General features: G+C 46.0%; 2 protein-coding genes across 3 annotated transcripts; one reads left to right on the top strand and one right to left on the bottom strand.

Annotated features, from left to right (window-relative positions):
* Positions 1-1445: 1445 nt before the first annotated feature.
* On the bottom strand, positions 1446-3525 carry gpha2 (glycoprotein hormone subunit alpha 2). 2 transcript variants are annotated; one of them, XM_088369215.1, is made up of 4 exons: positions 3177-3525; positions 2329-2452; positions 1953-2137; positions 1446-1889 (listed from the first exon to the last, which is right to left on the bottom strand). In XM_088369215.1, the coding sequence occupies exons 2-4, from the start codon at positions 2450-2452 to the stop codon at positions 1785-1787; spliced, it is 414 nt and encodes a 137-aa protein (XP_088225341.1). In that variant the 5' UTR covers positions 3177-3525; the 3' UTR covers positions 1446-1784. The 2 variants fall into 2 exon arrangements, with proteins under 2 accessions (XP_088225341.1, XP_088225346.1); XM_088369220.1 differs by lacking the exon at positions 3177-3525 and having other exon boundaries at positions 2329-3169.
* A 4113-nt stretch (positions 3526-7638) lies between these two features.
* Positions 7639-13111, top strand: LOC148403440 (atrial natriuretic peptide receptor 1). Its single transcript, XM_088395621.1, has 23 exons — positions 7639-7668; positions 7819-7930; positions 7998-8130; positions 8200-8332; positions 8405-8509; positions 8582-8684; positions 8741-8886; positions 8950-9022; positions 9083-9227; positions 9292-9378; positions 9513-9656; positions 9716-9837; positions 9916-10054; positions 10153-10201; positions 10317-10418; positions 10480-10599; positions 10663-10756; positions 10828-10915; positions 10998-11137; positions 11338-11490; positions 11602-11700; positions 11812-11903; positions 11966-13111. Exons 1-23 carry the CDS (start codon positions 7639-7641, stop codon positions 12104-12106), a joined length of 2550 nt encoding a protein of 849 aa, XP_088251747.1. The 3' UTR covers positions 12107-13111.
* The last annotated feature ends 203 nt before the right edge of the window (positions 13112-13314 follow it).

Below are 13314 nucleotides of genomic sequence, written 5' to 3'. Positions count from 1 at the left end.
GTCACAGGTGCCAAGCTCTAGTCCTCGGGGCCGCGTTCCAATATGTTTTCCAAGTTACCCTCGTTAAACACACCTGCGTGAAAAGTTTTTGGTCATTTTCAGTTCTGCAGGAGCTAAAACTTTTCACGCAGGTGCGCTTAACGAGGGAATCACACGGACACTCCATTAGGTACACCGCCATTTTCAAGTGTATCTAATAACAGGCCACTTTATTAGGGAAATATCATGGTCAAAGGTCACAGGTGCCAAGCTCTAGTCCTCGGGGCCGCGTTCCAATATGGTTTCCAAGTTACCCTCGTTAAACACACCTGCGTGAAAAGTTTTTGGTCATTTTCAGTTCTGCAGGAGCTAAAACTTTTCACGCAGGTGCGCTTAACGAGGGAATCACACGGACACTCCATTAGGTACACCGCCATTTTCAAGTGTACCTAATAACAGGCCACTTTATTAGGGAAATATCATGGTCAAAGGTCACAGGTGCCAAGCTCTAGTCCTCGGGGCCGCGTTCCAATATGTTTTCCAAGTTACCCTCGTTAAACACACCTGCGTGAAAAGTTTTTGGTCATTTTCAGTTCTGCAGGAGCTAAAACTTTTCACGCAGGTGCGCTTAACGAGGGAATCACACGGACACTCCATTAGGTACACCGCCATTTTCAAGTGTACCTAATAACAGGCCACTTTATTAGGGAAATATCATGGTCAAAGGTCACAGGTGCCAAGCTCTAGTCCTTGGGGCCGCGTTCCAATATGTTTTCCAAGTTACCCTCGTTAAACACACCTGCGTGAAAAGTTTTTGGTCATTTTCAGTTCTGCAGGAGCTAAAACTTTTCACGCAAGTGCGCTTAACGAGGGAATCACACGGACACTCCATTAGGTACACCGCCATTTTCAAGTGTACCTAATAACAGGCCACTTTATTAGGGAAATATCATGGTCAAAGGTCACAGGTGCCAAGCTCTAGTCCTCGGGGCCGTTTTCCAATATGTTTTCCAAGTTACCCTCGTTAAACACACCTGCGTGAAAAGTTTTTGGTCATTTTCAGTTCTGCAGGAGCTAAAACTTTTCACGCAGGTGCACTTAACGAGGGAATCACACAGACACTCCATTAGGTACCTAATAACAGCGGCGAGGTGGCACCAGCTTCAATGCGCATTACCGACACCTACTGGTTGACGTCATATGAACTGAAAAAAGAACGAGTCACTTTAGGAAGTGATTCGTTCACTCTTGTTCACTGAAAAACAATCCCTTCTTTTGAACGAATCGTTCACTTACGAGCCAACACTAGAAGGACTGACAATGGGATGGTTGGGTGGCCAGGCGGCTGATGAATGAAAGAGTGGCAACATTTTGTAAATGCCCACCAGGTTCTCTTTCGGGTTGTGCATCCTTGCAATAAAGGGGAATAAAATACCCAAGTCCAAAATTCCAAAGTCTTGCTTTAATTCTCACAATGTAAAAAATATTCAAAATATGTACCTTTTCCTTTACAGCCATTTCAAACACTTTTTAGTTTCTCCATAATATATAATTTACAAAAAAAAAACATTAAAATCAAATAAATATTTGATGCTTTTACATTCTTTAGTCTTTTTGTTCATGGTTAGTGATTATTGTAAATTGTGTAATTCTATCCAAAATGTCCACTCTTGTCTTGAAGTGGATTGTACATGACATTTTCAAAGTCCATCCATTTTCTGAACCAACTGCGGAAATAGGAAAACTGATTTTGCTGTATTTTAGTGCACGTCAACTGTAACGGTCGATTCCGATCCTGGTTGCGGTCAGTAGCGGGACGTGCGGCACATGTCGCAGCGGCACGCCTTGGCCGTCACGATCTCCAATTCGTCGTGGTGACGTCCTCCGGGACACTCCAGGCGGACTTTGACCTGGGCGGCAAGAGGTGGCGCCGTTGAGCAAACATGGTACCGCTAACCCGTCCGCTTCCTCACCTTTGCCTCCTTGGTGATGGTGCAACATCTTGCCGCTGACGTGATGTTGTGCGTGAAGTTGGAGGCCACCAGCACCGAGTACCTGGACGGAAATGCGCTGGACTCGCAGTAGCCCACACAGGCGTGCACCAGGTAGGTGCCTCGACAGGTGCCCCGCCGGTCGCTGCGGACGCTCACGTTGAAAGCTGAAGAGCATAAACGGCCCACTTAGTATTCAATACTCTCATGGAAAAGTCAGATTGGATATTGCATAACTTCAGTATTCCAAGAATGACTTTTCGGAAAAGTGTGAAGCCGAACGCCTGCATTTCCGATCCCTTGAATAAAAGGAGCTAAGTTACTTTGTCGATTTGCCGTTGGGTATTTTTGGACTCACGATGCAAGTGACAGCCCGGGCTGAGGGTGACGTTCTCGTCGCTCCGACTGATGGGAGAGAAGAGCAGCAGTGACATCGCCGGCAGCACCAGCAAACACACGTTGAGGCTCATCGGGTGTGACATCTGGGATAAAACAAACAGACGCAGGTGGATGCGTTATTCACCGCCAAAAAACGTTCTTATGGCCATGGTTAATTGTTTAATCATATAAATCTGTTCAATGTCGTTTGAAGGTCACTGACAACATTACCCTTAAAACAAACAAATGAGATGCGGCAAAGATTTTCTATAACAACCCAGGCTAAACACACACACACACAAACTGGTTTTACACACAATCTAAGTCAGGTTTTCCCAGTAATTTGCTCGGCCTGACCTTTGCCATTTGGTTTCCTTCCAACGGGACCACAGGGCACCCCCATTTTACACTCCAGCTAAATGATCCTGACTATATGTGTGTGTATGTGAGGCATAATTAACTTTGTGTCAACTGCTTGGAATGGCGAGGGGGGGTACCCAAGTTTTTTCCTCTGAAGGATTTTCATGCCTGCGGTTTGTATTTAGAAGCATGTTCACATTTTTAGAGTTGATGTTTTGGTTGCAAAAGTGTGAGTGTGTGTGTGGACTTTGTGTGCTAATTGTATCATTAAAAGTGTCATCAAGTGTAATCGGAATGAATGAAAACTCTTAGATGTAAACAAGCGAACCACCAACCAAACTTGAAACTCCCCAAAAAAATTCTTCACAAAAAAATAATCACATAATTTGTATAGAAGCATTTAACATAAAAAATGAATTACAAAAAAACTTGAATTTCTGTAAAGTAAAAATTCAATTCGATTCTTACCTGCAGAGTGGAGAGCACAACTTGACAGCAGCACGGAGGTGTGTGTAAGCCTGGGTGTGTGTGTGTGCGTGTGTGTGTTTATGTGTGTTGTGAGGCTCATGTGGTGATGCCAGCAGCAGGTACGAGAGAGTCCAATTATAGCTAAGAACACGCCCACAATTTTTTTCCATTCAGGTCCCCTTTTTACTTTTATCCTTCTGGAGTTGAGGGTAAGAATTTTTCCCAAAATGTCCTTCGCTGCTCTTTGTCCTCCAACAGCGGCGTGTTAGCATGTCAGCCAGGGTACCACCTCCCTCACAAAACCTTTAAAGGGGGTGGCGGGGGGGGGGGGGGGGGGGGGGGGGTCTCTTTGACACAAAGGAAAAATAGATTAGACTTTCCATCAATGCATACACACACACACACACACACATACACACACACACACACACACAGCATTATGTATACTATACAAAATAAGTATCTGGCTCCAAATAATTCCATTTGGTGCTCTCGTTTGTAAATAAATTTATAACCATCCAATTCAAATACAAATTCACCACATTTTTTTTCAAGATTGCAGAATAAAAATTTTAACATGATTGTAATTTATTGCTCTGACGTTTCAGCACAAAAATTCCACCTGTTGCTGAAACTAACCCTTCATTAATAAATTACTACATTTAATACTATATAAATTATTATTATTATTATTATTACTCAGATTCAAAATCAGTGCTAAAATCATCTAGAAAAGTTCCATCTCTGGTTAAAAAATTTAAAGATTTGTTGAGTTTAATTTGACCTAATTATTAAAGGTACATAGTTCCTCAGCACAAAAGAAGATGAAATGAAAATTCCAATGTGACAATAAAAAGTCATAACGATTTGATCACTATGAAATGGCACACACATGCACACACACAAAGCAGGAAAACGTAGTGATCAATTTATGGCCCCACTACCCCACACATTCTCAATCTGGCTATGGAAATGTGGAATTTGTGACATCATCATCATCATCCAAACCCCCAATTACATGCACACACACACACACACAATTATTGTGGTGACAGTTAGTGGCAGCGACGGAACACGAGTGAATGGCCTCCTCAGATTAAACGTGGGGGACCTTTTTTTTTTTTTTTTCTTTCCTCAACAAGGGGACACCCACTTAATACACATGCACAAACACACGTACACTGTGACTCAGCAGGGATGACTGATGTTTGTATTAATTCATAGCACCTTTGTTACCTCGGTTACCATGGCGTCCCTGTCATTACTGTTACTTTAAGATCTACGAGTGTGTGTGCGTGTGTGTGTGTGTGTGTTACATTATATGAATTGTATTCTAGTGTTTAGTCCATGTTATTCTGGGCTGTGTGATAATGTGAGGAGAGGATGAGGCAAAGTTTCCCTTAGCGCCCCGGCCCCTCCCCAAAATATTGAACTATATTCATACATACGTGTGGAAATCTCACATGTGCACCACCGATAAGCTAACACATAACGCAATCGACTTATTTAGGTGTGTGTGCCAAAAATCGTGACAATGCCTCACGCACACACCCTTGGAGCCGGAACACTTGACTAATTTAGATTGACGGGAGGAAAGTGGAGTTTCCATATGGCGACACTCACTGAAGATTCGGCACGCGCACGCACACACACACACACACACACACACACACACACACACGACACCATCAAGTGGAAACATGAGGCGAGCGGCGTTATGTCCATCAATTAGCAGAGTAAAGCCTTGGAATGTGTTCCATATTACATGAAGAGACGGAAGAGAAAAGCGTCTAATCCATAAAATCCGTTTAATATAAATGACATGAAAGAGAGGAAATCCATCCTGGAGGGATTATCTCTATCATCATCCAAAAAGGCCGGAAAGTCCATAGAAACTAAAAAGACAATTTAGGTGGTGATATTTGGTCGAATATTAGCTTTTGTTTTGTTAATGTCCAGAGCAAGGTTATAACCCAACCTAACAAATTAACACTTCAACTTTTTTGTTTACATGAATGTATTTTTTCTATTCAATATTGCTCAACGTCCGTACAGAAGAATGTAATTTACTAGATTTTATCACAAAACAGTGAGCCTTTTTTTATATCTCGTACTCGACAAATACTAGATTTATTTTTTACTAGAACCAATACTAAAACTGATTAAAACTCATTTGAAATAAAGCCATTAAAAAAAAAAACTAATACAAATTGATAAACTAATAAACAAAATAATTGAATTTAAAAAGTCAAAACGATATCAAAAACTATATTGAAAAATCCAAAGGTCTATTATCTAGTCGGATATCCGGTCCAAGCATATTTGTGGGGGGTGGCAGTGCCCCCGTGCCTCCCCTCATAGCTCCGCCACTGACATTAACCTCAGCCCTTGTAAAGCCCCCGAAGCAGACAGTGGCGAATACCGAAACGTATTGTGAAGGTCTGAAGGACTGTCTGGCAGAGTTCCCTGTCCACTGTCCATCCTAGGCGAGGGGGCATTGAATCTGAGTGGACCATGTTCCGTGACTCCATCGTTGAGGTGGCTGACTGGTGCAATGGCCCGGTGCCTGTCAGGGCAACAATTCCCAAAGCCGTCAGTGGACATGAGGGACACCATCAAGCTAAGAAACGAGTCCTGTCAAGCAAAAGGCGGTTTTGACGGTTACTGAGGCAAAAAGTCAGGCATGGAAGGAGTTCTGTGAGATCATGGAGAACAACTTCAAGGAAATCCTGGTTCAGTATCCAACATCTCAAGTGCGCCAGCGCTTCGGTGCGTTTTAAGTCAGTGCGGGGAATAATTCCAAGACCTCCTCAAATTCAAGATCATTTCAGGAAATGTAGTCGGTAAAAGTTCCCAGGCAGTGTACTTAAGAACAGTAACTAAGTATTTCTACTTCATCCAGCTAAATCTGTTAGCAACAGTTGAGCTAAGCTGTTTTTTCTTTCTTTTCAGTCTAAAGTGAATCGAAGGCTTTTTCTTTTTTTTCAAATTGAACGTTGGAAGTGTCATTATCGCTGCGCATTTCACTCCTTTTCATTTGGTTGTGTGCGACAGCGCCGGAGATGAGCTCACTCTCCAGATCAAATGTAATACTTTTGAAAGCCCTGCAAGCTTTGTAAAGGCGCCTCATTCTTATTTTAGGAAAACAAATAACTCAATAGGACGGTACAATTAGTGTAAATCATTTTTTCCATTCGAAACGAATGCACACTGGGCGGGTGGAGGTGGAAGTGTTGGGAAGTTGGAGTGGACAAGTGGCAAAGAAAGAGGATATAATTTGGGGACTTGGTTGCCATCACCAAGAACACACAATTACACGTGCACTCTCTCTGACTGCCGCAATGCTATCATTAAACTTAATCACACTTCTTTTGCTACCTGTCTGCACTCATGCTTGCCTGAGGCTGCCTCACAAGTGACAATACGGCCACTGTTTGTATGGGCGTTTGGTGTTGGGGGGCGACCGCACCGGGATTGAGCAATGGCGGCTAATCAGCAGTTAAAGTGATGGGGGAAATTACTCCTGTGTATTATGTCATGGAAAATTTCAAAGAATTACAATTAACGTTTTATTGCAATGCATTAGTGCTGCAAATTGGGCTTTTACTTTAAGTTTCGGCAAAATGTCAGATCGTGGAATTCCAATGGCTAGAGCAGGAGCTTGAATTTGGTGCCCTCTAGTGGCAAGCTACATGATAAAGGTGCCAAAGCAGTACTGTAACTGAATTATAAGCTTACGCATTTTCGGCAATGTCGTTTCGAAATAATGACCTGTTTTTGTGTACAGTAATAGAGGTTTGAAATTTAGATTCGAATTTAGAATCAAATTAGATTAATCAAATAACTGAAAAAAAGAATAGACAAATACATCAATTATTAAGATGTTGAAATGTATTAAGATCATCCACGTAATCAGTAATCAGATTTGTTGTTTCTTTGAATTTAATTACCTTAAAAATTTTGGGCTTTGGAGAACTTTTACGCATCACATGTTAAGAAATATGACAAAACCTAAAGCCGTAGCATATTGAATCAAATGTATATGTATATGTGATGTATATGCAGATGTGTAAATCATTATTGAAAAAAGTCAAGCTGTCTGAAAAAAAAAAGATAAGTAGTCTTACTAAAAACTGACATGCTCTAAAATAATAATAATAAAAAAAAATGTTATTATGTGTAAAGTGTGTTTACTTCGACAAAAAAAGACGGCCTAAAATAAATCGTAACACTAGCTGTACTACCAGTGTCCTGCAGCAGAGGGCAACATTACCGCTTGATGTTCAAAAGGGCGAAAAGTGACAACCAGCTGCTCAACACTCACTCAGTACTCAGACGTCCACCAGCTTGCACACGTCCTGCTCCATTTTGGTCGGGTCTGCTGCGTCCTCCTTGAATCTCTCCATCCTGGATCTGATCACAGTTGTACGTCCTCTTCCATCCCGGTCTAGTCTGGTCCGTCATGAGGAGCAAACTGTGCTACATCTTCTGGGTGAGACCTTTCACCAACCGCCTCCATCTTGTCCTGTTCAGTGTGGTGAATGCAACATGTGAAAATAATCAATGGTGGTACAAATATTTCGTTATTTGAGGCTGCCTGCGAATGAATGAAATAGAACCTTATTGTGATGTGCGCGCAAAGGTGTGCGTGTGCTGCGTCACACCCGCGTTCTCCTGGCACGATCTCGACAACAGCGAGTACGACTGCTGGCCTCTGGAGCGCCCCAACGACTCCAACATGATCAGTTGCGGAGGTGAGAGCCTTCATCGCATCCAGGCATGCCGGTGCCGGCAGCGCTAATGGCGGCGTGTCGCGCGCAGGTCTGGAAATGGCGTGGGTAGTGCGGCCTCCCGAGATGGTGAAGAGCGGCGAGGTGTTCAGCGTCATCTACTCGGTCTCCGTCCATGACTCTTTTTACAGCTGGGCCGTGGACAACCGCATCTTCCCTCACGGGTAGCCCTGCACACGCAGTCACTGCCGGCAGGCGTGTGCACATGTATGCTTGACCGTACACGTGTTCAGTTCCATAGTGGACGCGGAAGACGCTCGGAGGTTCTGTGAGCATCACGAGTGTCCCGCCAACTGGAAGGATGCCGACGGTGAAAACTGCTGCATTCATCATGCCAACATCCACTCCTGTCCGCTGGCGCACATGGTACTGACCCGCACGAGCATACGCGGGCGGGCGGGACGCTCGCGTGCACCGATCACTCATACTTGTTTCCAGACTTCGGAGAGCATCTGCGGTCCATGGATTCCTGATGATGGAAAGATTTTCACGCACACCATCTCCACATCAGGCAAGATGACACAGACCAACTGGAGCGCCAAGGTGAGACAGATTTGACGGGCAGCACAGCGGGGGGTTAGAGGGGCCTCATGAAGACACGTCACCTTCTCCCAGGTGGTTCTGCACCACGTGGGCCTGACTTCCCTCATCGCTCACATCCGAGTGGGCCAAATGCAGGTGGCTCTGGAGGCCAAGAGCACCGTACTGCCCTCCACAGGTACGAGACGAATGCCGCCGCAACGTCGACACCTAACCACCTTCCGGCCGTTTCAGTCTGCGGCGACGGCGAGTGCCAGGAAGAGGAGCATTGCTCCACCTGTCCCGCCGACTGTGGCGAATGCCCCATGAACCCGTCGGCCAAATTGGCAATTGGACTGCCGCTGAGCCTGCTGTGCCTCTGCTTCGTCCTGACCGCCATGGTGAGAAATGGCCTCGGGCCGCCGCCACGTGCGTGCCTCTGAGCGTGTCTGCTGTGTGTTTAGTGGCTGAGGTACCAGAAGCAGAAACTGCTGTGGGATGAGAGCTGGATCATCGATTTTGACCTCATCAAGCAAGGTACGGAAATCCGCCACGGCCGAGCAGCAACTACTCATTAGGGGTCTTTTGCCGCCACAGACCAGCACGCGCGGGTGACCATGAGCAGTTTGATGAGCGTGCCCGTGGCTCACAGCGACAGCAACACCAGCTGCGTGACGGCCTTCACTTCCTGCGGGGGGCAGGCGGGAAGCAAGAAGATCACCTTCACCCGCACGGGGATCTAGTACGCTCAAATATTTGACCTTTCACCCTTGGACACAAAGGCAAGTGGTGTCGGTGTTTTACAGTGATGGAAGGACGGTGGCCATCAAGAAGATTCCCAGCAAGTCCTTTTCTCTATCCAAGAGCATCAGGCAGGAAGTCAAGCAAGTCAGGTAAGACGTCACAAGATGGAAACGGCGTCATTCCATAATCCCTCGTCACTGTATGCGGATAGTTTTGCAGCAATTTGAGTCCGACTATTGTCGTCGGTACGAAGCGATTCCAAACAGAGCTTGCGTGTGTCCAGGGAGTTGGACCACCCAAACTTGTGCAAGTTCATCGGAGGTTGCGTCCAGGTGCCCAATGTTGCCATAGTGACCGAGTACTGCCCCAAGGGGAGCCTCAACGACGTCCTGCTCAATGAGGAGGTCCCACTCAACTGGGGCTTCAGGTAAGCTGGCCACAGCATGCTGTTTAGGACAATGCGGCCATGACATCAGCACCTCCTAGGTTCTCCTTCGCCACTGACATCGCCAGAGGGATGGCGTACCTGCACCAACACCGCATCTGTCACGGCCGTCTTAAGTCTCTTAACTGTGTGCTGGACGACCGCTGGGTGTGCAAGATCACCGGTGAGGTCGCCCCCCCACACACACACACATATATGGACCGAACTCCACCCACCTTTGACCTGCGTGTCGCCCCGGCAGATTACGGGCTGGGAGTGTATCGCCGCGGGGAAGGGACGGAGCCTCTCTCCACCTATCAGCAGAGACTCCAGGAAGTGTACATGCCTCCCGAGTTTCAAGACGCCAACGCTGAGCCGACGTTGGCTGGAGACGTCTTCAGGTGAACACACAAGAACAGAACACAAAGAGTTATTTGGAATTTGTATTGAAGACCCAGCACACATTAACAACAATCCATATGTGTGTGTGTGTGTGCAGTTTTTCCATAATCCTACTGGAGATCGCCACACGCAGTGACCCCGTACCTGTAAGTGTGCATGCAATATATAGTTGCGCTTGTTTCCCTCGACACACTTGATTATCTGTAACCGCAGAGTGGTTGGGAATCCCGCCACTAAAAAGCAACCTTCAATGCTCTGCAGGTGGACGAGTCCAGTCTGGACTGTTCTTGCTGTCTGCCTCTGCCCGAGCTGATCTCCAGCAAAGCCGACAATACTTGCCCGTGCCCGGCCGACTACGTGGAGGTGAGTCGGCTAACTAACGCGACGCTAGCGTTGGGCGCTAACTTCGTCTTGGATGATGCAGCTCATCCGGCGATGCGGCGCCCACAATCCCGCCCAGCGACCCACTTTTGAACAAATCCGCAAGTTTGTCTACCGCATCAACCCGGTCAAAGTCAGCCCGGTGGACATGATGATGAACCTGGTAAGACGTGATGCACCTTGAAAACGCGCACACTTGTGCGCACACGCGTGCACTGCGTTTCAGATGGAGAAGTACAGCAAACATCTGGAAGTGCTGGTGGCCGAGCGTACGCAAGATCTGATGCATGAGAAGCAGAAGACTGACAGACTGCTCTACAGTATGAAGCAAACACACACAGGCAACACACACACACAGAAATTGATCTGCTGTGTGTGCACGCGAGTGTAGGCATGCTTCCTCGCCAGGTGGCCGACGATCTACGGCAAGGGAAGTCGTCTGAGGCTCAGAGCTACGTCAGCGCCACCGTCTTCTTTAGGTTAGCCCGACGGGAAGAAAGCAGACGGTGTTGATTGACAGGCGGACGGGTTGACTCAACACGTGCGTGTGTGTGTGAGCAGTGACATCGTAGGCTTCACGCAACTGTCCAGCAGTAGCACTCCATACCAGGTAGTGGACTTTCTCAACAAGCTCTACACCACCTTTGACGACATCATCGACAACTACGACGTCTACAAAGTGGAAACCATCGGAGACGCCTGTGAGCGACGCACGGTGACGCAACCATGCACATGTGCAGTAGAGCAGTTTTTGTTTTGTGTAAAAGAAAAATGCTAAGTGAAGCCTAGGGAAACTATTTTTTAAGCTAAAACAAGCAGACAATTTATTTTCTGGAAAATCCAGAATTACTTTTTTAATCAGTATGTCAAAAAGGCTATGTCACGCCTTATTTGTATGTAGACATGGTGGTGTCGGGTGTCCCACAAGAGAACGGCATCCGTCACGCCTCCGAGATCGCCAGCATGGCGTTGGACCTGGTGGGTGTGTGTCGCACCTTTCGGATCCCACACAAGCCCAACACGCAGCTGCAGATCCGCGCCGGCATCCATTCGGGTACGCTCCCAGGTGCACATGCACCATCGGGAGTAGTATTGAAAAAAATAATTCTTATAAATTATATAAACCTTAGCGTATACAAAAGTGTGTGTTTGTGTTTATGGTTAGGTCCAGTGGTGGCGGGTGTGGTCGGGACCAAAATGCCTCGCTACTGTCTTTTTGGCGACACGGTAAACACGGCTTCTCGTATGGAGTCCACTAGCCTGGGTATTGTATCCACCACACACATGCATATGCCATGTCCGTCCTCTGCCCTCGCCATGAGTGAGTGAACGTGTTGTGTCGCGCGTGTTGTCGTTGCGTTACGTTATCACACAGCACTGAAGATCCAGTGCAGCGCCAGCGTCTTTTACCTGCTGGAGGAGATCGGTGGCTACGTGCTGGTTTGCCGAGGAATGCTGCAGGTCAAGGTGAGCGCCGCCAGCGTCGCATGGATGCCGGCGGCCGCTGATGGCGAGCGTCTTCTCGTCAGGGTAAAGGTGATATGGTGACGTACTGGCTGGACGGGAAGACCTCCAAGGAGTTGGACGGCAAATGCGTCCCCGCGGGGACGGTCAGAGACAGGGAAGTGGGGTCCTCCCTCCCAGGCGAGCTCGATGATGGAGACCCTTGAACCGCTGAAGGCAACATGTTGGAAAATGTTAGGTAGATAAGGAGCAGTCGTGTATTATTTTATATTTATATTAGTATTTATTTTTTGTACATAAATACTTGTAGAATTTGAAAACACGCATAAGAAGGACGTGGAAGGTGCTCAAGCTTGATTTTTGCCATAGCAAAAAGACTTTTACTTACTCATAACTTTGTCCACTAAACAGCCACAAAATGTCTGATGTTATGTTGTAATGTGATGTGGATTAGTAATGATGGTAAACATAATGTCGGCAAAAATAAATATATAATCATTTCCACTGAATTTCCAAAGACCATTTGCAGCGCACATGCAAAACAGCTTTTTAATTATACGGCCGTGTGCATGTGTGTGTGTAGAGGGCCACTCGTGTCAAGTATACGTTCTCGCCGCTCTGAAGCTGGCTCATTCATTACTGTTAAGCATTTACATATCTGAGATCCATGTGCACGCGCACATTTCAAAGCACTCTTAAGCTTGGCAGCACGAGTGTGTGAGCGTGCGTCCCGCCCGTCTTTTAATTACAGAATACATCAGAGCACAGATGCAAACAATGAAGCCCCATGCATCGTTTCCATGGCTGCTTTGTCCACCTTGTTGTGTTTCTTCCTGTTTACTGCTATTTTTAAATTTGGTCATAATGTCGTACGTACTGGGCAACATATTTAACACTGGAGCACCTGTCAATGGCGCTGCAGAGTGGTCATCTCATCCAGCAACCATTGGGCTGACACCCTGCCAGCGTAGATGACGTAAGACCACGACAAGATCACAACAGCAAACAAAACCTAACAGAAACACACAGAAGCAAAGGTTTGAGCAACATGAGAACAATGCTCATTGCATTAGAAGTGTACCGCTAGAAAACTGGGACTTATAAAAGTTTTAAAATGATTTATTTGTCTTATGTCCATGCAGTCATTAACTTGTTCTTGTTAGTTTCATTTTGTAATATGATTACATGTTCAATCTATCAAATTACCCTAAATGCGTGCTGAAATTGAACTGTATAAATTAATTATATTAAACATTCAAAAAATATTGCAATTTCTTCAAAATTGACATGGTGGTACTGTGAATACGAAGTTATTATTTGGCTAGCTGCTCGCAACTTAGCTAGCTGCTAGCTCCACAGAAACAGAGCTGTTTGGCATTACTTAAAACGAGCGTGAATTTTACCACAGAATAAA

Source organism: Syngnathus floridae, chromosome 1 (genome assembly GCF_059516105.1).
Source record: "Syngnathus floridae isolate MCC-2025c chromosome 1, RoL_Sflo_1.0, whole genome shotgun sequence".
Taxonomy (NCBI): Eukaryota; Metazoa; Chordata; class Actinopteri; order Syngnathiformes; family Syngnathidae; genus Syngnathus; species Syngnathus floridae.
This window is presented reverse-complemented; position numbering and strand designations above follow the sequence as displayed.